The 24,590-nt window shown below is 47.3% G+C and overlaps 8 protein-coding genes across 8 annotated transcripts; 4 read left to right on the forward strand and 4 right to left on the reverse strand.

Annotated features, from left to right (window-relative positions):
- Nucleotides 1-568: 568 nt before the first annotated feature.
- On the reverse strand, nt 569-2,440 carry UA08_09016 (hypothetical protein; the record flags this gene model as incomplete). The annotated part of the gene is made up of 1 exon (XM_020264076.1): nt 569-2,440. One exon carries the CDS (start codon nt 2,438-2,440, stop codon nt 569-571), a length of 1,872 nt encoding a protein of 623 aa, XP_020115874.1.
- Nucleotides 2,441-3,529: 1,089 nt separating this feature from the next.
- UA08_09017 (hypothetical protein) lies at nt 3,530-4,462 on the forward strand (the record flags this gene model as incomplete). The annotated part of the gene is made up of 2 exons (XM_020264077.1): nt 3,530-3,574; nt 3,650-4,462. The coding sequence occupies 2 exons, from the start codon at nt 3,530-3,532 to the stop codon at nt 4,460-4,462; spliced, it is 858 nt and encodes a 285-aa protein (XP_020115881.1).
- A 288-nt stretch (nt 4,463-4,750) lies between these two features.
- On the reverse strand, nt 4,751-7,557 carry UA08_09018 (hypothetical protein; the record flags this gene model as incomplete). The annotated part of the gene is made up of 2 exons (XM_020264078.1): nt 4,751-7,027; nt 7,093-7,557. The coding sequence occupies 2 exons, from the start codon at nt 7,555-7,557 to the stop codon at nt 4,751-4,753; spliced, it is 2,742 nt and encodes a 913-aa protein (XP_020115880.1).
- A 487-nt stretch (nt 7,558-8,044) lies between these two features.
- On the reverse strand, nt 8,045-9,162 carry UA08_09019 (hypothetical protein; the record flags this gene model as incomplete). Its single annotated transcript, XM_020264079.1, has 2 exons — nt 8,045-8,595; nt 8,982-9,162. 2 exons carry the CDS (start codon nt 9,160-9,162, stop codon nt 8,045-8,047), a joined length of 732 nt encoding a protein of 243 aa, XP_020115798.1.
- Nucleotides 9,163-16,140: 6,978 nt separating this feature from the next.
- Nucleotides 16,141-16,953, forward strand: UA08_09020 (hypothetical protein; the record flags this gene model as incomplete). Its single annotated transcript, XM_020264080.1, has 3 exons — nt 16,141-16,385; nt 16,456-16,515; nt 16,611-16,953. 3 exons carry the CDS (start codon nt 16,141-16,143, stop codon nt 16,951-16,953), a joined length of 648 nt encoding a protein of 215 aa, XP_020115799.1.
- A 1,453-nt stretch (nt 16,954-18,406) lies between these two features.
- Nucleotides 18,407-19,328, reverse strand: UA08_09021 (hypothetical protein; the record flags this gene model as incomplete). The annotated part of the gene is made up of 2 exons (XM_020264081.1): nt 18,407-18,979; nt 19,038-19,328. The coding sequence occupies 2 exons, from the start codon at nt 19,326-19,328 to the stop codon at nt 18,407-18,409; spliced, it is 864 nt and encodes a 287-aa protein (XP_020115796.1).
- Nucleotides 19,329-19,834: 506 nt separating this feature from the next.
- UA08_09022 (hypothetical protein) lies at nt 19,835-21,282 on the forward strand (the record flags this gene model as incomplete). The annotated part of the gene is made up of 3 exons (XM_020264082.1): nt 19,835-21,136; nt 21,175-21,206; nt 21,261-21,282. 3 exons carry the CDS (start codon nt 19,835-19,837, stop codon nt 21,280-21,282), a joined length of 1,356 nt encoding a protein of 451 aa, XP_020115797.1.
- Nucleotides 21,283-21,765: 483 nt separating this feature from the next.
- On the forward strand, nt 21,766-24,585 carry UA08_09023 (hypothetical protein; the record flags this gene model as incomplete). The annotated part of the gene is made up of 1 exon (XM_020264083.1): nt 21,766-24,585. One exon carries the CDS (start codon nt 21,766-21,768, stop codon nt 24,583-24,585), a length of 2,820 nt encoding a protein of 939 aa, XP_020115794.1.
- Between the last annotated feature and the right edge of the window lie 5 nt (nt 24,586-24,590).

Below are 24,590 nucleotides of genomic sequence, written 5' to 3' on the forward strand. Positions count from 1 at the left end.
CAATGTACTCTGCGTCCTTCTGAACAGCAGCGTTCAAGGCGCTTTAAGTGTTGGGACTGACTGAATTCAGCTCAACCCACGCAACGCACAGAGAGACACAAATCCGGGTCCCCGCTGCATCGAGTATGACTTGTCATACGAACTCTTCGTCGTTGTCCGACCTACCTGGGGCAATGAATCTCGTAGTTTGACCACAGCTTCGTGTAACACCGTGCTGCATGGTACTACGTGAGAAGCAAATAGGGGGATATGCCGGAGTCTGCGTGAACTCGGGATTGGAGTTACGCCTGCAGATCTGGTTTGTGTCGATTGTTGAGGCATGCAGGAAATACCTAGATATGTCCACTGGTATATGGTGTATGGTATATGGAGATTGTAGCTTGTAGATGAAATGTACAGAATATCTCACATCCAGCCCGTCAAGTTATAATTATATGTATATGCCAGCAATCAGCTGCAAAGGAATACACTAAACGCCGCCCATCACTGTCATGAAACATCATAAACACATTGAAACATGGTTATTGCAGTAAAAAAAAAAAACAAACAAACCATAAACAGAACAGAACTACACTTCTCCCCAAGCTCCAGTAACTGCAGGCCCGCCAACAGATACAGCAGCACTGCTGCTGCCGACACTGCCTCCTATATCCCAATAATGACGGCTGGAGCCACTGCCCAGGGCAGCAGTGCGTCTGGTAGCAGATACCTTGGTGCTCTGACTGGCATAGCTGGAGCTCGGTCGACGAAAGCGATGACGAGATATGGGAGAAGTAGGCGTTGAGATGCCCGCGGCCCGCATTTGCGTTCGCAGTCCTCCTCCTCCTCCTCCTCCTGCTGCTGCTGCTGCCCCTGACTGCCGCGCTTGGGATCGTGCATGAGCCCGCGCAACTAGAGGATGATGCTGGCGGATGACGGCTGCCCGCCGGCTGGAATAAGTGTCTTGTTCGTCTTCATTGTGGGTTGAATGGCCTCCTGCTGTGGTATTTCCATTGCCACTATTAGTAGTTGCAGTAGTCATCGTAGGAGTATCCCTTCGGAACCGATTCTTGAGGTAGCGGAATATCATGGTGACGTCTATGTCTTGCTCCCAATAGTCATATTCCTGCGCTGCAAGCGTAGATGCTGATACTGGCTCGTATAAACCATTGCTTTGTGATTGAGCACCTGGTACCATTTCGTCATCTTCAATGCCCCATTGAGCGACAAGATCTGCCGTAGCCGGATCTTGGAGCGTTGGAGTAAAGTGCGGCGAAGAAACGGAAGATGTCATGTTTTCCTCGGGTGTTATCTGCGAAGATGAATCTATCCCAAAACGCGGCGCTGATTCTGGTCTTGTCACCGGAATCCCAGCGTAAAAGTCGGTCGGTTCCTCTGACGACCGCATATAAGAGCTAAATGCCCCCGGATGTTCCCAGATTTGATGAACCAGAACACCGAGTTCGCGTGCAATCCGTTGGATGAGCTGTTCCTGCCATGTATGATTGCCATCGGCATGGATTGGTGTTTCGGGGACATCTCTGATCGCTTCTTGCATTTCACGAATATCGGGGTGCGAGTCATCATCTATGTACGAGGTCAGATGGACATCGTCAACCAATGACTCTCCCAGAATAATAGAGAGTAACGAATCATCTATTCCTATCAGATCGCGAATAACCTTTCTGGTTATGCGGCGCCAGATGGATTCTTTGGGCGAATCGCCTTGCGATGAAGAAGATATGCTCGACGTATTTTCCATAGCCTTCGTCTCTGAAATACTATCTAAGATATCGTTCCTGGACCTTCGGGAGGTGCTGCGGCTACTACGTCGCTGATGCCGTCTTGTCTCACGCTCAATCTCCTGCAACAAGATTCTGCTCTGTTCTGTCCTCCACCTCTCAATCCGCTGCCACCGCTCTCGATCAGCCCGCGACTCCTGTTCATCCACGGCTTCCAGGTGGTTCTGCAGACTTGAACGGCGCGTTGGCGTAGCATGTACTGCTGTGCGCTGTGGGTTGTACTGCTCGTATCTCCAGAGTTGTTCTTGGGTCTGTTGGCCTGATGCCAGGAACGAGCCCAGGCCATCATGAGTCGGCAGCACGGGATAGTTGCCATCGCGGAAATCGTGTAGGCCGTCGTCCAAGCTGTCTAGCTCGGTGGCCTCCTCATCAAGCACGTCGACTGAAGGATTGTCGCCCGAGTTATCGTGTGTGATCGCATTGAATGATCCGAAATCACTCAGTCGGGACTGGCCAGCGGTGCGGGCGGTTCGTTCGGTGGAGTCGCTCCGAGTGCGCGTGGTATGAGAGGCGGCTTGAGAGGGGGAGAAGAGGATCCATTCTTTGGCCTCATCGTCGTTATTATCGTTTGGCTCGAGGTGTTGAGGCGTATGGATCGCAGGTTCAGACGTTAGGGTTAGTCGTCGAGGGGGAGCCTGAGTGGGCAATCGGAATGCCATGACGTTGACGACCGTGATAACGATAAGACTATGTATATGTAAGGCCGGCGAACACTCTCCAGTCGCGCGCGGGCTATGCTGTGAACATGCAACTGGAGACTGGCATGGGCTGGTGTTCAGAGACAGAAGGAAGAAGAAATGAAGAAATGATGCTTTGAACTCGAATTCAGGCAAGATAAGGCCGCAACTTGGCTGAGAGCGGAAACGGGTCCCGTGATAACAACAGGCGATCAGACGCGATGATTGCATCAGATGTGGCTACTTCTTATTTTTTTATCTGTTTATTTATTTATTTATTTATTTATTTAACTGTCGAGTATAGAGCATTACTACCTAGCACGTTATCTTTTACTATAACATGAGTGTTATTATGTAGTTTATATCTAACGCTTACCTAATTGGGAAATATTGTAAGTTACCCTGTTTATCCTAGAAGCTCTGTTGGAAAGCCACATAGGAGAGTCTACAGGGAATCCCTTCATTAATGCCCGATTGCGCATGGATATGTCAATGGCTATGTAGCAATGAAAACCCTCAAGCTGGTAAAGATTTGTGTGCCATGGTCTTTCAGAGAGCATGCATATAGAGAAAAAGAGATAAAAGGCTCAAGATTTCACATTCTTCAAAGTGTCTCGGAATCAACAATGATCTGGCTTTGACCTTGCTTAGATGAAACGTTTCCCTACTCCTAGACGGCTATTCCGTCTCTGTTTGATTTGCATTATCCAGACAAAGGTAAATCATCTATCCCTCCAGTACGGCTTAGAGCTAGCCCTAGATAATGAACTTTTTTTGATGTGTAGTATCCAAATAAAGGACTTGGTAGGTTACTGCGCATCTAAGCAATCATCTATACCCCCAGTATGGCTCTAGAGCTAACCCCAGATAATGAAATATGTTTGATTTCCAGCATATTCCGAATAAAGACCTAGGTGCTTACTACTCTTCTAAATGCTAGATTCATAACATTTCTGTCTATATAAGATTGGTAGAAGCGCACTGCATGAATACATACCACTGCCATCTGAACTATCTTACCCTCTCCTCAAATCCTTAAGTTGTTGAGCTCAGGACGCCTCTTTGATTCCCATGGCTTCGCTCCTCCATGCGGGCCATGCCGCGAAAATGGAGGCTGTGAGTTTCATAACTAACAAAAGACTGGAAACTTGTTTCGAAGGACTGTCTTGCTAACTGGTATAAATACGTTAGTACCTGTCTCTCTTGCTCGCCACGAATCTAAACTACACGACCGGCATGTCGTCTTCCGAACTAGAGATGCAAGCACGACAGAAACTTGAAACGGAACCGTTACGCCTGTCACTAGATGAGCCCAGGATGATCGGTAATTCAGGGGGCTTTGACATTTTCCACGAGATCAAGTCCCTGAAGGCGGAATTGGCTGATCAGAAGGCCGAATATGGCGCGAGATTCAGCGATCAGGAGAAGAATTTCAAAAATGAATTGGCCATGCTACACGGGGCACGGATACGCAATGATATGAGTGAGCTCATCGGCAGAACCACACAAAAGCAACGTTACTACGCATATCGACAAGAGAGGAATTGCGAAGTCCATGGCGCAGACGTCGAGTTCCATCGATACGTTCTCACTGTGCCAGGTTACGACAAAGACATGCTTGATGCGTGTGTAGGATTCATGATAACATATGGCATCACCCCGGAAGGATACGACTTGCACTTCAAGGAAGCGCCAAAGAAGATTCTTCAATACGTAAATCTCAGAGGTAATGTCTATCACCTCTTTGCTTACACCAAAAGTAGCCATCATCAATCAGAGATTTCGAATATGCAGAAACTTTGCGATGAGATCATGCAGCTTTGGGTATCTGAAGGCAAGACAATCAGTGAGAAGATCACCGCGAAAATCTCCGAATTCGACCAGTTGCACCAGCTTTGGCAAGAGGGAGAAGAGGAGGAACAGAAGAAGAGGGAATTGCAAGCGGAAAAGGACCTCAAGAGGAAGAACAGGGGGAAAAGGGAAAAGGGGGGGAAACGAAGATGACTTGGTTTTGGGCGTTGCATGTTTATTGTGCATCTCGGTTGTTTAGTAGGTTGCAAGGGCGTTCGGTAGGGGAGGGAGGCAGAGATACAACATGATACCTAAGTAGTAAATGGCTTCTTGAAATGTCTTTAAGAGTATATGTGCGTGGGGTTGATCTCTACCCCCGTTGAGCTTTTATAAAAGTTTTGGCACAAGTTTTTCACAGTTCTACTCTGAAATAGATTTGATACGTCAAATAGATAGAGGTTGTATTCATTGAGGCTAGCGAGACAACAGACGTTGGCTGGATCACCGCACGATCTTGTAGTTCCCCCCACCAACAATCTCCAGCTTGCCCTGTGCCACCATGCCGGCAAGGAACTCCCGCAGTTCTTCGTTCCCAAAAGGAAAGCCCCCCGGTACTACGATCTTGAGCATCATGATAATTCGTTGCAGAGGCATAGCGCCTTGATTCGTCAACATGCCCACGATGAATTGCCAGTAAAGGTTCATTTTTTCCATGGCCGCCGCATTGGCTGTTTCTTTTGCTGCCGCTGCAGCATTGGCTTCGGCTGCGGATGCGCTGATAGCTTCCTGTTCGTCGCCGGTAGTCATTTCATGATCATCGTCGCTGGGGAGCACCTCAAGCACGCGGAAAGAATCCCGTTGTACCTCACTGAGGATCCGCTTGCTTACCCAGAAGAGGCAAGCGCTACGTACCAGAGAAGCAGACATGTTCAGCGTCTTTGCAAGTTCCATCACAGTCTTTGTGACCGGCTCATTGGAACTAGAGCTGGGTGTCTCGGACTGAAAGGCGTAGATCACGGTAGCCTGCCACGTTGTAACTTCATCCGTGAATACTCGATCTTCAAGGTCTAATTCAACGGTGACCTGGCCAAGCGCATTAAACCATTTCAGTTTGCGAGACTGTTTGAGAGATTCAAAACCGTCGGAATACCGCTGCTGTAACCTATCGATCTCTTCAGGTACGTTGAATGGCTGGTCTTGAATGTCCGGCCAGAAAAATCGTGACAGGATCTTGGCATGCAGCTGCGGTGTATTCTCGGTTTGCCCTAACGCATCTGCTACGGTTCCTGACTTTTGGTCGTTTCGAATAATAGTATCGACGCGTTTGGAATCAACGACATCGCGAAGCATGACTTCGCAGGCCTGCAGTGCACCGTCGCCAAATCGTATTTTCAACAATTCCAAAACCGATCGTTCCTGATCAAAGTCCGCTTTCTTTTTAAGCAATCGCTCTGATAGCATGTTCTGGAGCTCTTTCACGAATGCCTCCTTGGACTCAAAGAGACTAATCAAACTGCCGACAACGTCTGCACCTTTGGATCTCTTGTAATCCGCAGCCGCATCCACGGGATCTGGCATCCAGTTCATATCATCCCAATCCAGCTCGCCAGTATCGTTCTGGACGCTTCGTTGATGAGCGTTGTTGAGTTCTGTTGAAAGTTCTACCAATGTCTCACCAAATTCTGTATTCGACCCTGTTTCATTGCTCGTGTTGTCTGCGAGAAGTCCGCCAACAATGGCTTTAATTGTGTCATCGCGGTCTCGAAGGTATTTTCTAATGGGTCGAGCTGCCCGGTCAAGCAGAACGCCCTTTGGGTCTAGAAGGTTGAATGCTCGAATAATGGAGATATAGAGCTGCAGAATTTGGACGGTGGACGCTCCAGGGTGGAGTAAGCGCTGAATGAGCATACTGATGAATGTAGTCGCCAGTGAATACCTTGAGGCAGTGTGTGTTGTGTAATGTTTAAGGTCTTCAATCGCACCACTACTGGAGTCCCAGTCGACGATCACATCAAAAAGCTCACTGGTACGCAGAGCACCAAGGCGGGCAATCGCAATCTCTTGCCACTTTTCCACATCATCTAGACGAACATTGTCCAACTGTTCATCAATATTGCCCAAGGAAGACGGCTGAAGAATGGCCAGCACTTCGACAGCTAGTCTTGCAAAGACATTTTCCACCCATAGCCGTAAATGTTGCACAACTAGAGACGGTGAGCGCCACTGTTCTTTATAGCTTACCACTATGAATTCAGTCATCATATCATTCATTACCCGGGCGAATACTTTCTGCGCTCGGTGACCACCGATTCCGACATCTTGCATAGCCTGTAGTATCGAAAGAATTTTGTGTCTAGACTCGCTCAGCTGGCTGTCTTCCTGCTCAGCCATGATCTGAATGCGAGTAGCCTCAGACGGGATGTCTCTCCAGCGTCTATATGAGGTGGAGACTTGTGCGTCAATCTCCATGTCGTTTTCATGGCCGGTTGATTCATTTTCATCTCCCTGGTCATTCCTCGCCTGCGAGATTCCTAATACGATAGAAGCATCTTTCAGAAGGGCTATCTCCAAGGCATTTGATATGCGACTAGACGATAGCGAATGCGCAACAATGGCCTGAAAACTCTCTCGAAGCTTTAAAAACGATGTGTCACGCTCCGTTGTGTCCAATTTTGGCGCCACATGATTCAAGAATGGCGTAAAATACATGTGCTGTGCCAGTTGTAAGCAGCGCACTGTCTCGGCAAGAGACTCATCTTCGGGGCTTGTTTCCAGGGCCTATGGTATAACGTTAGTGGCATGCATGCGCTATAACATTTTGCAAAACTGTTGCGAACACCTACAGCCCCAAGAACAGCGCGTAGATTAGTTATAAAATGACGACGTAGCTCATTGCAATACCAGTCGACAAGATCATATTCCTTGATTTGCTGGTGCTGATTTAATAAATGGGACAGAGACCTTTCTATCTCCGGCGTGATATGTTTCGGTTGCAATGAAAAAGATGTAGCATGTTCGACAAAGCTGGAAAGCGTTTCATAGGTCCAATCAGGCAGTGCGAGAAACTCGGTTGCGGAATGCCACACTCGGCTCCAAATGATCCCTTCAGGCTCCGGTTCTGCTTCATTGATTCTGACGTTACTGACTGCCTCTGGTAAAGCCCGAGACCCGAATGCTTGACCTGGAGCGCTGGAACCAAGTGCTGGCGTGGCTAGAGGAGTGGGAGCATTTTCCGTCAAGGTGACGGGCGCGAACACGGAGTTGAAGACGCGCTTGCGGCTCCTGGCAAGAGAAGCGTTTTGGAACATTTCGCCAGTTGCATATCTGTTGCTCCTGCTAAGACCTTTTATTTGGTAGGTTTTTGTTCATGGTTTTCCATGGCCACAATGACTGACTTGTTGACTTGATATTCCACGGAAGGAAGCTACTGATTCCTTTTTGGACAAAGCGCGTGGAAGGCGCTCGCGTGGTCACGTGCCGAACTCCCAGCAAGCATGGGCTTGTCTTCGTAGACAACTTTCAGTATTTACAATGTCTACTGCGTGGCAAGCAGATCTTAAGTATGATCGCAGTTTTGCCCCCTCTTCTTTTATAAAAAAAATCCATCTCACATTCTATGTCATCACCGATATATCTTCGGCTGCTGGATCTTGAATTCAGGAAAATCTTATATGAACGATATACATCAAATCAAAAAGAAAATTGCGATGAGGGTATAAAGGTACCAGCCTCGTGCGGCAATACATGTAACGAAATAGACGTTGAGGCCCAATCGTAGCTAAATCTATTGGATCATCATGCCGACTTGTCTTTATCCACTTTCTCCCATTCACTATCAGTGCTTGTATAGCCTGAGCTCTCTCCTTGGACGCCCTTCTTCTGGCTGTGCTGGTCATCGTCGCTGGATTTGTTGGATTCAACAGCAGAAGTTGGATTTGCTGCGTCGGGCCGACGTCTTCTAGTCCTTGACACTCCTCCAACTTCTGTTTCCGTGTCGGAATCATTTGCATCCGCGGAGGTATTGATCCTGCTGCTCGACCTGGATTTATCCTTTTCAGCAATAGCATCCTGCTGTCTTTTCTCTTCCTCCTGACGCGCTTGGACTGCTCGCACTTCCATGGCAAACCAATTGATGGCCCACCACAGCGCTCCCGAGAGGATCGAAAGAATGACGAAATGTACACTGTACGTCGCAACGAGCAGCAGGAACAAAACAAGCTGGAGCGCCGCAAAGGTCGCATTGGTGGCCACGAGTAAGCTTTGTGTTGGCCCCGGTGTGAACACGCTGGACCAGAGGTCCTCGACAAAGGAGATGCTCATGTCGGTGTATTCGCGGGCCAAAAAGGCTAATCAAGTGGCAAGAATCGGAAAATCTATGCTATCACACTGATCAATCAGTTAAAAAATAATCTCGCTTTTCTTCTCTCTTGGAGTTCATCGCCGGAACAGAGACGGCTGCCTCGGAGAGACAGATAGATTCCATATTGCCAATAGAGCGTCGACACTAAAGATGGTTGCAGTTTTTGTTTGACGTCAGGTGTTTTTAATCCAGGCAGACCTGGTCGCTTGAAACAGACATGTGCTTTCCAAGCGAGTTGGTCCGGCGCGCGCGAACCAAAACAGTGGAATCACGGGACAGAAAGCGTGAGCAAACCCCGTGTTCCTGGAAAAAATGAAATAAACCACCCACCTGTCTATACGCGATGCCTGTCTTTCCAAGGCAAACACTCACACGCCTCAGGGATCTGGTTTGGAGGGGGTAAGCAGTGCGAGAACGAGGGGTTGTCCAGTTCAGTTCTGATACAACGGAATGACGCACCGGCACCCGCACTAGGCGCATTTAGTACGCGGAAGCTAGCCTTAGGCATCCATGCTAGCTTAAACACAGCCCATGCCACGTAGGTACTGTACATGCTACATTGTCGTTCTTGAACCCCTCTTCTTGTTGATTTGGATCAGGTACTTGCTATACTCACTCGCCTGACTCCTCTGGCGAAGGACACACTGTTTTTCCAGAACCAGGTGAGACACGAATCCAACTCCGACTTTCCCGAGCCCTATGGAAATCTGCCTCAGGAAGCAGTCCACATGATCTCTCAGGCACGTGCTACCCCATTTAGTGTACCCAATGGGGGCCACTGAACTATACAACTCCGGACGCCTACCTGTTGCTCAACAGAATCTTAAAAATCCTTATATGAAGGAAAGACTCTTGTTAAAAAAAAATAGAATCCTGCTTTCCAGAGAGCCCTTGCTAAAGTAGAAAGGACCATCACACAATATCAAACAACAAACTCGAAGACAGAATACAGAATCAGAAGCAGGAGGGGAGCATCAAACATCAAAAACAAACAACATAAACTTGAAGATAGTAAGAGAAGCAGAAGGGGCTTCGTGCTTGGCTACAGCAAGTAGGTAAGACACTGCCAGAAGCTCATGGGGCCCTTTAGGAGTGTATTATATATTTCATCTGCCCTCGCCCTGGTCCTGCATGCCAGTATACTAGAGTGCTCGCAAAACAAATAAGCCGCGATTGCCCCAATACATTTCCACATATCTTCCCTAGAAGAATTGGGTTTGATAGTTCCAGGTTTCCAGAATTATCCAATCTTCGGATGGCCACTAATTCGAGATCTGTAAGGATCTATCCATAATGTGCTTGGTGTTGTTTTATAACTAACTATACTTAGTTACCAATTAAGTTGACTAAGATCTTCATAAAATTATGTTGACTAACATGTCTAGTTCGAAATCTTGTATTCTATTTCCAGCTTGGTTTTATATCTCTAGGAGTTCGGTTAGGTCTAGTATTAGTAGAGAATCCCCGCAATATAGTTAATACATAAGATCTGGATCTACTTTGGTAGCAACCTGCAGAGTAATCTCCATCCTGAGTATCGACATCCGCTCCCTTTTCGAGTAGTAGCCGAACAATATGAAGATGTCCTCCTTGAGCAGCAGCGTAGAGAAGACTATCACATTAGACGGACTTATTTTGCTTCTCTTAAGCTGGTTTGGGCAAAAGTGAGCATGTCGACTGCACCGAATGTGTCTCGGGTATATGTGTGCCGGGCTACTCAGTGATAGACGCGACTGACTCCGTACTCGATATTTCATTTGAAGCAGTGGATTCGACGATGTTCTGAGTGGCTTTCTCGTTTGCTCGCCTTATTGCTTTATCCCGTTGCTCCTTTGCCCAGTCCCTGCCATTCCGATACCAGGTCGCACCTTCTCGGAATGTGTCATAACAGTCAGTCATAGAAAAGGATCGTAACTGGGTCATGCAGTACTCTGTGCGATCTGATGTAGCTGATTTCGAAGGATGATTGGTAAACATTTGGAGCTGCCCATTATGATAAATAGACATTAGGGTACTAGCACTATTATAAAATTCAAATTTATCGCTGCCATATACTTGAAGCGAGTGCATTCCCTTGCTCCTGATGCACCGTCATTGCATGCCTGCCTTTTAGCCACTGATGCTGATCCATCAGGACCTTTTGCTGCTAGGAAGAAATTTGATGCAATGGGGAGATCATGTTGCGAGGTTGGAACAATTTGATCAATGAACTTAATCCGTATTTGACGGTCAAGTTGCTCAGGACGTGCACCATGATAGCGATCAGGGTTTCCAGGAACCAGAGTACCATCATTAAGATGATCGAGATTCCTAAAAGGAATACCACCCCCCCATACATTTGTTATCTGGAACTTTACCTTCAATAAAGGGGAGTACATTCTCTGAAAGGCAGAAGAAAAGTATTGCATGGGAGCAATCAGTTGTGGAGGATATTGGGCTCACCATAAAGTCAGTACTTTCTAATATGGATTCCAACCCCTTTTTGCTAACTTTGTCTTTTTGATACCACAGGAAGAAGACTTGGAACAGGGAAAACAAAAATCACTATATCTCTTCCGTTAGTCGTTTCGACAATGTGCTGCTTACGATCTCCATGTTTATCAAAATACTGCGGATATATCCTCAGACATTGTTCGGCATATGCTACTATCCATCATTGCTTTCCCAGATGCTTGGCCGGGCAATGCCGTGCAAGTATGATTGTTATTGATCTGTTATTGCATTATACTTTAAATATCACCTCAGCTTCAGGAGCTGTTCTAAGAAGTAGATCCTGAGAGCCAGCCGCCTTGTACGCAGGCAATTGTCAGTATACGTTTATCTCATAAACGGACAATCCTAAATGCAAAATTAAGATCATGATCGCCTTTTTGAAGGACGATTATTATGATTCGCAATCAAGTCTAATAGAAGCTATCGGCACTTGTGTAGGTCAACACCGTGTAATCCCAGACGAAATAGACCTAGAGATGGCCTTGGATTGGACAATTGGACAACGTATTAAGCCATTATCATTTATAATTCATGAGTCGATTCTGGACTATGAAAGCTTGATAAGAGGTATTATAATTCGTGCTAAACCTCGGTATAGATTCAGAGTGTGTTTCTGTATGTGGCATATTAAACGTGTTAGAAAGTGTAGACTCATTCTCGCCTTCGACTTAATCGTTAAGAAAATAGTCATACCGCTCTTTTCTGTGGGATGTATTTGCAAAACTTTGATTTTCCATGCAAGTGACAAAAAAGCACCAAGCATGAAACATGACTATTGGATGATTAAGGTGGGCCTAGAATAGAAAAAAATTGCTCTGATTAGATACGAACACGCGTAGTTAGAATACTAGCTGGAAAAGATTCTACGGAGACACCTACCGGTGACTTTCAATCCCAGTAGCTAGGAATGGGTATATCCCGGCAATTATGATCGATCTAGATATCTGTTGCAGCTCTAGACCGTATTTTTTTTCTTCAGCATTCATTACTAGGAAATGCTTCCTCACCGACCCTATACGGCAAGGGTGCCATAAGGCACAATTTTATTTATAAGCCGGTATAGGAATGTTTTGGCTCGAGTAGCACAAGGAGTGAGGGTGTCTCCATACAGGAATATGCTTAAATCTCACATGGACGGCTCAACATATTTCGATCTAGTGTGGACTACAACTACAAGTCTAGGCTAGGACAAAAACCGAAGGGAATTTGTACAATGAAGCATTTTCTCGCGAGAAGACAGATCAAAAAGCCATGACTTATGATAGCGCTTCTGTGGGTGCAGCCCTTGAAGAATAGAGACACTCTTCCGAGGAATATTTCAGACTGTAGGAATTCAATACCTTAAACTTTTGATGCTTCCTTAGCTAACAAAATCCAGCCCTGGAAAGCTTATATAGTCTCGGGCCTTGTACTCAGCTCTGATGTCTCATATCGACCTGCGTATAAGTTATTGGCCCGAATTGACATAGTGGCAGAGGAAGAGATAGAACAATTAGCAATGCCAAATTACTCCGTAGTACATGCATGATTAAGAGCCGTCACGGAGGATTAGTAGGCTAATGCGTCTTGCAACGTGGTTTTTCATGGGTTGTTGCATGATGCTAATGCATTCCGTTGAACAACGCAACTTCTTCGTGCCTGGCCCCCATCTGGAATCGATCTTAAAGGGAGGGCTAGGTTGAAAGAGGAAAGGTTATGGCCGACTCCCGAGGTCAAACAAGTCGATAATTATCGAACTGGACGGTAGGTTATCACGAAGTCGACAAGCCGAACTGCTCCATACTCAAGGTTAGAGATATGATATTCTGCTTCAGTATTTTAAATCTACCAGGACATGGTCCACTTCATAAGACGTACATGCATGCTGTGTTGACATTTGTATGTTTGCACTAACATAGACAAGCGAGCCTGTTACGGGCTGCCCGTGATATTATTATATTAGGTGGGGCTACTAACGGGTCGTTTATAGTCTAGACCCTGATTGGCCTGCCTCGTGCACGCGCGTTACCATATTAGGCTTATGGTTGCATGTTGGTATTGCTTGGCCGCTTTTAGCGCCATTCTGGAATTCTGCGCAACCTTCTAGCGCCGGTCTAAAATAACATATTAAGTTTAGCGGAGTTTGTTTTAACGTTGGCGCTAGCCTATTATAGCTTGGGCGTACGGTGTACTCCGTCCACCTTCCTGAAGGAAGTCGCCGACGTCGTCCACTTTTTACACGAGGATGTAGCTAAAACTGGCATAGAATTAATAGTTAACAGTTCGGACTTGTATCACAATGCCTATCTAACATCAAGACCAGGTGGATAGCCGCTCAGAAGATCTGACCTTCGAAAGCTCGAGCCATCTATTTGGTATTTACAAGTTCCCTTATCTAATGGTCTTCGGCAGTTGATACCTACTCGTGCTCTGTACGGAATACTCTGTAAAGTCCGGAGTACGGAGTATAGACGCTGAATGATTACATCCCCACAGTAAAACCTAATATTGTTGAGTATTGACGCTACGCATACATATACTTTGTAGATTACTCCGTACATTATGAGGTATAAACAGTATTGCATAGTGACATACCAAGCAAGTATACGTCTGTCTATCGCATATAGGCTGGCATATCGCAAGTCCAGGTCGACGAAATACTCGAGTATATGACGAGTTTACACGATAGTAAAGGGAGTAGTTTGTCATGCAGATCAATGTGCATCGCACACGCACGTGATCCCGGGTCGGCGGCTTACTCACCGGCCCTTCTTCATCATGCCCGCCCCCGCGACACGACGCAGACATCTCCTCAAGACGTAGGCGCAGATGCTACTTCGCACACTGACTGCGCTTGTGCACTCACTACTCCATCTTCTTCTCCAACACTTCCCATGCCATTGCCCACCGCATCCGTGTCAGGCTTGCATATGAGATCTTCATTTACCGCGGGTAGTATCCACCTTCACGGCCACGGAAGATCATCCCATCTGCAGCCCGATGTGGCCTATATCAAGGAAGCCCAAGAGCTTAAAACAGCGGTAACTAAGCCCATGACTCTCGAGGCGGCATGACTAAATTCAAGATAACTCCCCAAACTTAGTTGACTTCGTGGACAGCGCCAGACCAAAACAGCAACAGACAATTGCGGGACTCGCTAGCCCGAGACTTTAGTTCATACTCTTAGTTCTTACCCATCTCAGGCCATGACCAGGGCCCAGTGGGGGCTGAAACTGCTTAAGCCAGCATGATTCAAGGCCAACATTTCTTCGCTATGATCAGTGGCCACGCCGTGTTGCCATTCATTGGTATTACTGGCTTTGCTGGGTAAATCTCACCGCTAGCCCAGTCCGGATACGAATCTGCAGCAACCCTCAATTTATGAATCAAAGTCAGCACTTGCCATTTGGAGAAAAAAAAAAAAAAAAAAAAAAAAAACCTACATTGCCTATCGCAAGCTAAAGTATGTTCTGTCATGTTATTCGCTCAGTTGACTTTTTCATTTAATATATGGTGTCAGCTCGTTTTCTTTTCCCCGCCGATTCGCCAACCACTTTATGAAGTACGTACAGCACTTCTGACATGATGGACACTTTCCAGGGCTAATGGTCATGTAGCCCCCAACAAAAATCAGCTACTACCACTATTAGCCTGTTATACCCGTCACTCGCAAAAGTCTTTTTAGCCACTATAAACATGGGACGTCTCATAAAGATGCCCACTCGGTTGGGGCTTACGTTAATCTGGCACTGCCACTACGTACTAGTACTCTAAGGTTGGGAGTTGGAACTAAGAAAGCCTCCGTTCGCGACATACAAATTAGTGCTAGCTAACTAACAGTCAGCCCAGGTGCAATTGTCAGATTACTTCCGGATTCCGTGTTTACGGATTGTACCCTGAGAGCTGCGCAGCTGTCTATTGGACCGGACTGGAATAAACAAATTCCACCCACCTTTTCCCCCCGATATCTGGTCATCCATTGGATGGTCTTTCTGACAATCGCTTATTTACTGATTCAATACCATGTTGTTGCGTCTAACGCCCCCGAAAGCCACGTACAGTCTAGTAGACTACTCACTGCAGACGGCCTTAGCGCGCTGCTTGGCTGGCTTCGTTTCAAGTTTTCTAGAAGCCTTCTTTAAAGACGTGGGCTAAAGTGTGACGTTGTGTTTTTTTTTCCCTTTAAATCTATTTTCGAAAAAAAAAAAAAAAAAAAAACCTTCTCGGTAGTGGGGGTTAGTTAATCTTACTCGCTCTCCGATTCGGTTTCTATATGAGGCAGAGAGGTTAAGAACTATCACCCTCCCCCGGACTTCTGTTGCAATCCTCGCCCTCTAGTACTTTGCTTCTTTTCTTTCTAGAAGCATTGTTTATTGTTTCAACACAAAGACTACACCACCAAAGTCGCGATATTCGAGCCCCGAAGTACGTCTCCTCTTCCATGTCAACCTATGCAAGTTCAACGTGGTTTTGCCATCTATGTCATGTCGACAAAATTGCATGCCCTATTCCGCAAGTGAAAACTCACAATATGACAGATTTCAGGACGATAACTTCCAGAATTCAACATTATCACTAGATCAGAATACCACATTTGCCACGAAATAGCCTACCTGACTCGGAACATAATAAGCTATAACGACAATTTCAAGAGGAAATAGATCGAGTAATAACGCCTCCCCAACCATCAACAATAGCAAACTCTCCTGCAAAAGAATACGCGATTGCCCATTTTCTCCGGCTAGATCAGTCTAGTTGGTCCATGACACGAATTCCCCAAATTCATTGTTTACATTAAGTGCGCAAATAAACCTGCTAGGCAGGTTTCCCTTTGACAACTGAGTATAAAGAACGAGGGATCAATGTATACCAGTATTCACAGTAAGTTGTCTCGAATCGCTGACCATTCATATGCCTTTTCCGGGGAAAAAAGAGTCTTTTCAGAGCGGTTCGCACGACTGACTATGGGATAGCGTATGGCACCCCAGACATCAATTTACATTCTGGATCTTCGCTCAGCGCTGCCAGTGACATTCTGTCCCAATCAAACTCAATGAACATGTTTCCTCAGGGAAATAGGCAGGATGGTGGTTTCCATTCTCAACAAGCGCAATGGTCTCACTACCAGCGTTCGTTATCGAGCACACCAGAGGAGCCCTATCAGCGAAGACCGCAAGAGTCTCTCACTCCCCCAGAAGGCTACGCTACTCTCGCATCACCACCGACCATATACTCAAATACCTCATACCCACTCGGCCTGCAGCAGCCTGTACAGCCGCAACCGTCACAGGCATTCTATCCCACGTGAGGAGACCCTGTTATTGAATTTATAAAGTGGAAATGATGAAACATGGCTAATGGTATACGGGTTTAGGTCAAATCCATATGGATTCAATCAGCCCGGTTATGAATTCCCTCAAACAACCTTTGTTTCGTAAGGTCCCATTGCGATTCATGCTTTCGATGCCCACATATGATCAAGTTGTCTGAAAGGGGAAGTATTGCTAACCTGGAATAATTAACTTGCAGGTCTAATACGTATCCTACGACGACAGGGTCCAATGTTGGACTTCCTATGAGAGCTGCGACCTATATGAGCACGAATAACAGCACAAACGTCAGTCCTACCGAGCCTGAAAGTCAAGTGCGCGTACTCGAGTCACGACCGAAACCCCAGTGTTGGGATCATGGTTGCAACGGTCGTGAATTTTCTACCTTTAGCAACCTTTTACGACATCAACGAGAGCGGTCTGGAGCAGCGGCGAAATCTGAGTGTCCACACTGCGGAGCGGTTTTTACACGCACTACAGCACGAAACACCCATATTGCTCAAGGAAAGTGCAAGGGGATTCGGGAATCGACAGAGCAGTGATCTGTCTCCCTTATACCTATTTTTTTTCGAAAATTTCACAGCTGTATCCCATGAAGCAACACACGAAGCAAACGATCCCAAAGATGAGTTGCATGTGTTTTCCAGCAAACCCGAAGCTCTAGCATTTCAATCATTTACTTGTCTAGCGTTATGCAAATATAGAAGGAAGGTAAATTAAATAGAAGGACCTTGAAAAAGAAGTAAAAGGCGAGTGATCAAAATCATGGGAAACGACACGAATTGAAATCGATTGACGAACGAACATAACATCTTCAACACACACGACATTTATACAAGGAGAAGGTAAGTACGCAAATCGAGAAATCAGCTGGACAGCTGTGTCTTCGTGTTACACGATGGGGGTTTTCTTTTCTTTCTTTTCTCACGCAATGATTTCAGGAGGCTGCATTTCGAAGGGTCATGATATGAAACGGCGTTTATGTATTTGGATTTCTTCTTTTTATATGATGTTTATTAGCGCCTGCTTTTGGCCATGCATTGTTTGTTGAGTTGTTGAATTCTTGCCAGCGCATCATCATATTACCGTGAATTGGTATAGACTTACAATAACATTTTGGGCCCCTGGGGTCATGTCTAGACAGCTTTATCTCGTATGGTGTTACGATAATGCACTAATAAGATTTTCTAGTAGCTCTTGGTCTAACTTTGGAAATGATTAAACCTGCCTTTCTGAGCAAACTATTCGAGTCCAAGATTTAGGGTCAGCCCAAGCGTTGGAACAATCTAAGTCTATTGCACAGTAATTCAGCCTGCTTCAGGAGGTTCTTAGAGTTATAGGTGTTAGCCCTAACTCTACTCACAAAACCCACAACAAGGTTTGATGAATACTATACCATGTCTGATACACATAGAGGCTTTAACGAAGGACCTCTAGAAAAATGACGATCTCAAGCATATACACGGTTCATATATGTAGATTTTACAGAGAAAGATTGGCACATGAGAAAGGAGACCGTACGGAATCCGCATAATCCGCCATTATAGCCTCAATGGCGGCATAAAGACCAGGCCCGAAAAGAAACAAGCCGGATAAAAATACTCCAATATGAACGATGGTAAGAAGCGAGCGCAAGGGCGTTGCCCAAAACCGGCCGTGAAACAGGTGCCAGTAAGCCACTGCCCAGAAGACAAGGCCGAACTGGGAGTCGAATAAGGCGCCGAGTATGTTGCCAAAGTCGCCCATGCTGGGAATGACCTCGGCAAAGATGAATGCAACGAACCAGAAGATTACCATTAGAAGGATCCAAACACCCCATCCGATTACCGTGTGAGTATGCTGGTGGTGCGAGTCTCGCATCACGAGGCGATAGATGAATTTCACGGATACATTAGCGTATATGGTACCTATGACAACGGTGGGTACGATGACAGGGCCGTACGAGACTTGCTTGTAGTGTTCCTGCAGAGCTCCGAATGCAGGCGCTTCAGCGTATTAGCCGAGGTAGTAGAAGCCGACCACAGCAGGGACAATAAAGAGAATGAAGGAAGCGATCGAGAATGCCGCAAGGGCCTTGGGGAAATCACGCGGTTGGCGCATCTCCGCGATGAAAGTTGGGTAGAGAATCTGCGCAAACCACAGGAAGGCTACGTTGAGGACAGCATTGAGGCAGTCCACCCAGGTAGTACCCTCTTGCGGAAAGGCATATGTCTTCACGGGGCCGAGAGCAGGGTACTGAGCCGGGTAGTCTTCCTTTCCTGCGTAGATCATGAACAGGAGGATGGCGAGTGCCATGCAGATTGCGCTGCCAATCGAGATGAGGCTGACATGACTGAGCGTGCGCGGCAAGGAGAGCACGATTGCAATGAGGGTAACAATGATGCCAAAATCGATAGAGCATAGAGAATGGCCTGTCACTGTGTTCAAGACCTGAGCGCCGGTCAGGACGTGGAATCCGCAAAGCACGACGTTGTACAGAACCAGGCCAACCATAGTGCCGTAGTAAGCAATGCGATTGCGGCCAAAAAGGAGATAACCTATATCGCACACGTCGCGCACATGGGGATGCTAAAAAGTCGATATGAGCGTAAAGTCCATAGGCGCATCGATGGATTGACGACCTCACCTTCATGATGAACCGCCACATAGTATAGCTGGTGATCCAGCAGAAGATTCCCGAGAGAATCGATGCAATCAGACCGGGAACCCATCCAAGTACCTTCAATGTCCACGCCTGGGCCATGATGGCAAGGCATACTTGGTCTCCGAAAAGAAGCACGGCACATCGCTGCCATGACATGGTCCGATACTTGATATCACGGGACTTCTCTTGGGCCGCAAGAGTATCAAAGACGTCGGAGCCATCTTCTGCCTCGGACAGGGCTGCTCCTTTCTCGGGGTCTGAATATACTGCCATGGCGAGTCAAGTCTGCAGAGGATATTTTCCATCGTCGGCGGCGTGGATATTTATACTAGGTTAAATCCATTTTATATGCTGTCCATGAATTACACATGCAGCAAATTAGTAATCTTTCTGAATTTTCTCATTCATATCTGAGGTTGTTTGCGTGTTCATAGGTTTGCACGCAATTGTGTCCGATATGTTGCAATATAAGAGAAAATCAAAACCACCATGAAAGTTTGAAGACTTGGCCAAACTTTATCAAGTAGGTCCGTGGATTTTGCTTTTGCTTGTCTGTATGTACATCTCCATGCCATTTTTCTTTTCACTTTTTGGTCTTCGTGGCACACCATTCTACCCGATATGTCGCAATACAAGATGGCATCGTGGATTCGAGGACTTGGCTGAAGCTTGATCTCCAGTATTAATTAGCGAAGTAACCGACATCGCCTGACTGTTTAGTATTTTATTCTTCTTTTTGCTTCAGTACGCATCGTCAGAATAGCAAGAACGAAATAGCAATGGGTTACGTGCGCCTCACAGGAGTGACTTACTCCGACCCAGAACGTGCTTATGATACCTTAATTCTCTTCACGGGTGCTGATTCGGTGACGCGGCTCATCGATCTTAATGGTACCGTCGTTCATCAATGGTCATTCCCCGGCGTCCCCCCGAGAGTGCTTGATCCAGTCCTGATAGGAGGACAGAAGGGCAACGTAGGTCTTCAGCTATCTGAAAGCGGCGACCCACGCGGTGGCATCTATGCCAATGGCACAATTGGCCAGCTAGACTGGAACGGAGAGCGGGTTTGGGAATGGGGAAATAAGGCTCTTGGTGGTGCAGCACGTCAAAATCATGACTGGCAATTGCTTCCTAATGGCAACTGGCTTATACTGGTGACTGTGCCTAGGGTGGTGGATAGCCTTGGTCCGCATGTGACTGGAGACCAGGGTCTGGTCGAAGTGAATCCCGACGGGAATGTGGTATGGAGATGGAGTTCTGGCGATCATATTTCCGAGCTAGGACTCTCAGATCCAGGGATTGAGTTGCTGCGCGAGGCTGTCGCACGGGATCCTGGGAATCCGTGGGGATGTTTGGAAATGAACAGCGCGTCGACGCTGGGGCCGAACAAATCGTACGACAAAGACCCGGAGGCAAGCTCAATATTTCACCCAGACAACATCATAATCAGCTTCCGCAAAGCAAACATCGTCGCCATTATCGATAAGGCTACAGGCCATGTCGTTTGGCGGTTAGGACCCTATTTTGACGAACAGTCTGGCGATCAGCATCAACGCATCCTGCGACACAATGTCCCGCGTCCATTAGATCAAATATCAGGCCAGCATAACCCACATATCATACCTCCTGGTCTTCCTGGGGAGGGCAATCTTTTAGTTTTCGACAACCAGGGTGGCGCTGGTTACCCTCCGGCAGCGCTAGGAATCTACGCTGGCTCTCGCATTCTCGAGATTGACTTGATCACCAAGCAGATCGTATGGCAATACACGGCTGAAGACTCTGGATTACCACCCTGGAATTTCTTCAGCTCGTTTGTGAGCAATGCACAGCGTCTGCCAAATGGCAATACATTTATTGCTGAGGGTATGAACGGTCGTCTGTTCCAAGTTACGGCCGAGGGCCAAGTGGCGTGGGAGTACTACAGTCCATATACTGGGTACGGGGTCGCTGGAGAACCGGAGGTGGCCAAGCCACGCGTTGACGGGGTTGATAGACTGAGTACGACTCCTTTGGTCTATCGCTTGCAAGCTGTGCCTGATGAATGGGTGCCAGATAGCGTAACAAGAGTAGCAGCAGTAGCTGTAGGTAGAGGAGGTAGTAGTGCCTAAACAGTTATTAGTTTCTTGATTGTTTTAAGGCTAATATGAGAACGTACGTGCGTGTATATTTAACGTTGCTCTCTAAATGTATTTATTCTCTGTATAGACAGCGACGATATGGCACTTAGGGCTTAGGGCTAGAGACGTGCTCGACGGATGCTTATGTGATAAATTCTGCCTCAGGCATCAAACTCCCACGTGCAACGTCTTGGCTTAACTGAGCGGTGACTCAAATCTCTCCCGATCCATCCGCATACTTACTGAATACCCAGAACTTCTCCCCCATTGCTTGTCTGGCCAAAAAAGAAAGATGCTTCTCTAGACACATAATTTAACGCTCAAATTCTATTTGAATAAGTTTTTTTGTTCAGACCTTTTTGGAGGAATAGAACGAACAGCGACACCGCCTTTCTCTCAAATCTCCAAGATGAATCATCATCTATTATCAATATTGCATCGGATTTTGGGCTCTGCGTATACGAGGCCTTGCTATCATACTACAGCGATACATGCAATATATGAAAAGAGAGCGGTATCAATACGGCAGTGAACGACATAAATATCAATAGAAAGGATAAGCATATCAACTATCCATCAATACTCCGAAACATATGGCATCGATTTTCACCTATGATCCCGATCCACCTCGGGTGTCTTCGCCATGGTCAATTTCTGGCTCGTCAACCCCTCACCTACATCTTCCGGGAGCTGGCGGAAGGGAACACGTTCGCGGCGATTCAGAGACTGGCCGACAAACGGTCGAGTCTAACCGCCTTGCGGACTACGGTATTACCAAGCTAGAGCCCGAGCCTCAAGAGGGTCCAACGGAGTATAAATTGCATCTCCTGCTTCGGCCTCGCAGGCCTTTTATCTCCATGTCCACCGGCCAAGTGGTAGGTGGCCATTACGATTTCAAAGGTACAATTCCAAACCCTAGTTCGACCTTAAGCCTCAGCAACTTAGAGGCTTTGCCTTCCCCAAGGTCGCCCCCGACGCCTTCAGCTTTGAATAGTCGCCAGCAGAGGTTGCAGCAGCTTACAACCCAGTTACTATGGCGCTTGCAGCAGTCGTCTCCGTTCCACTCCTCCTCTACGGCCAATCTGGTGCTTCCAGTGCTACCAGAAGCTACACCAAGGCTCGGGGTTCCGCAGAAACCTTCTCGTCTTCTGCCAGGTCTCGAAGAAAGCCAAGGTGCACTTTACGAGATAGGTGTAGCCGACGCTGGGACTTTTGTAGGCCTGATCAAAGACGAGTTAGATGAAAGTCTAAACAATCTAAAAGGCATGGCTGCTAGTCTTGGTTGTAAAGTTGAAGTTCTTCGCAAAGTGGTAGTTGGTACATGTGAATGGACGGAGGATGCCGACTCCGCAAACATTCGCTCTGAAAAGCTCTGGGTTGCAGAGGCCTTGGTGAGTCCAGACCTTGAATACTACAACCGCCAGTCTACCGAGGGTTTGAACATGGAAAACTTGAGTTTGGATGACAGCGTACCGGCGCCAAAGGAAGAGCTTAAATTAGATGGAAGTTGCTCGCACACGGAGCAAATTCGCGTCTCCATCACCGGTCCCAGTGCTGCAGGGAAGTCGTCGCTACTTGGCACTTTGACAACATCTGCGCTCGATAATGGGCGTGGGAAAAGCCGGCTGAGTCTCCTGAAACACAGACATGAAATATCATCTGGAATAACAAGTTCTGTGGCCCAGGAACTGATTGGTTATCATGATCCCTCCTCTGTTGCGGGGGGTCCAATTGATGTGGTTAATTATGCCTCGGGAAATGTTACTGCTTGGAATGATATCCATGCAGCTTCTGATGGCGGACGCGTTGCATTCGTCTCTGACCTTCCGGGTCTCCCCCGTTATATGAAGTCAACCCTTCGGGGCCTGATCAGCTGGGCTCCACACTATGTATTCCTTTGCATACCAGCAAACAGCTCTCATGGCACTGGCACTACACAGGACGACGGTGAACAGGCGCCCGAGATAGATATTTGCTTGGCTTATCTTGACCTCTGCATAAGACTTGAGACGCCCCTGATTGTGGCCATTACAAAATTGGATCTCGCATCGCGCGTTAGCCTAAAACAGACTCTAGCCAGAGTGCTCTCGGCCATGAAGGCCGCGGATAAAAAGCCTCTTATGCTCGCTGTTGCTGGGGAAGACTCCGGTCAAAATTCGAATATCCACAAAATATCCAAGGCAGACTGCAGTGAGGCTCTCAAAACCGTTAATGCCGTGAATGGCGACTGGTCTAGCACAACTCCCATTCTGCTTACTAGCGCTGTCAATAGCTCTGGGATAGGAAAGTTTCATGCCTTGCTACGCTATCTCCCGCTGCCACAAACCCCATCGTCAAGACTTGTACGCCCACCACGATTACAGCGACGACAGGAAATACCGACGGATGTATTTGACATTGACGAGGTCTTCGCCATTCCCCCGTCAAAGGTGTATTCGTCCTTTGACAGTTCTCGATCAGATACGAAAGGCGTGGTGCTGTGTGGAATTGTTCGCCACGGAAGCGTTTCAGTCGGTGATGAGCTAGTCGTCGGGCCCATTGCGGTGGAAATCAAGCCGGAGGATAACCCCACGACACCGCAGGGCTCAAGACCAAGATCGTTACAAGACCGTCCCTACAAAAGCAGAACGCCCTCCGGGGAATTCTCTCCTTACTCTCCAGGGTCCTTTTCGGGGAAGTCTCGGTTCTTGTCCCATGCGGAATGGCAGCGAGTACGAGTTGTTAGCGTGCGCAATCTGCGTTTGTCCGTGCGAATCCTTCTCGAGGACCAAGTAGGCACCATTGGAGTTGAACCAATTCCCTGGGGTCCCGGGAAAGAAGTGAACACTCTCGGCCGTCTCAGAAAAGGCATGATCTTAGCCCAGGCTAAGATATCTCCTGAGCGTCCTGGAAGTAGCAGCATTCCTAGTTGTCTCTCGTTCAGCACCGCGTTTGTAGCTACATTCCCCGCGCGGGACTTCTCCTCACCAGGCTCTCCACCTCTTATTCTCGGAGGCGTTGTCGTGGTGTATATTGGCAACATTCGAGCAGCAGCCAAAGTCACCTGTGTGGCACTAGCGGATGACGAAGATGTTGATTCACCGACGGGGCCACTTCTCGAAGAGCCTGACTTCTTCAACTTTGACGATGACGAAGAGAAGGACAAGCAAAAGCAGCATAGATCTCGGCGTGCACGACCAGAAAGCGAGAAGACGATAGACGTGTCCGGTGCGCATGTCAATGGCTACGTCGACATCACATTCGGATTCATCTCGTCCATCGAATGGGTTGAAGTTGGCTCTTTGGTAGTCGTAATGCCGGGCATGACTACTGCCACCTCTGCTACTGGGAATCCCATCGCACTCTCGGGGCTTGAAGGTTATGTAGGACGGCTTGTTGAAGTCAGCAGCAGTGAAGATATGTCTGGGCGATAGTTTCT

Source organism: Talaromyces atroroseus, assembly GCF_001907595.1.
Source record: "Talaromyces atroroseus strain IBT 11181 chromosome Unknown scaffold_17, whole genome shotgun sequence".
Lineage (NCBI taxonomy): Eukaryota > Fungi > Ascomycota > Eurotiomycetes > Eurotiales > Trichocomaceae > Talaromyces > Talaromyces atroroseus.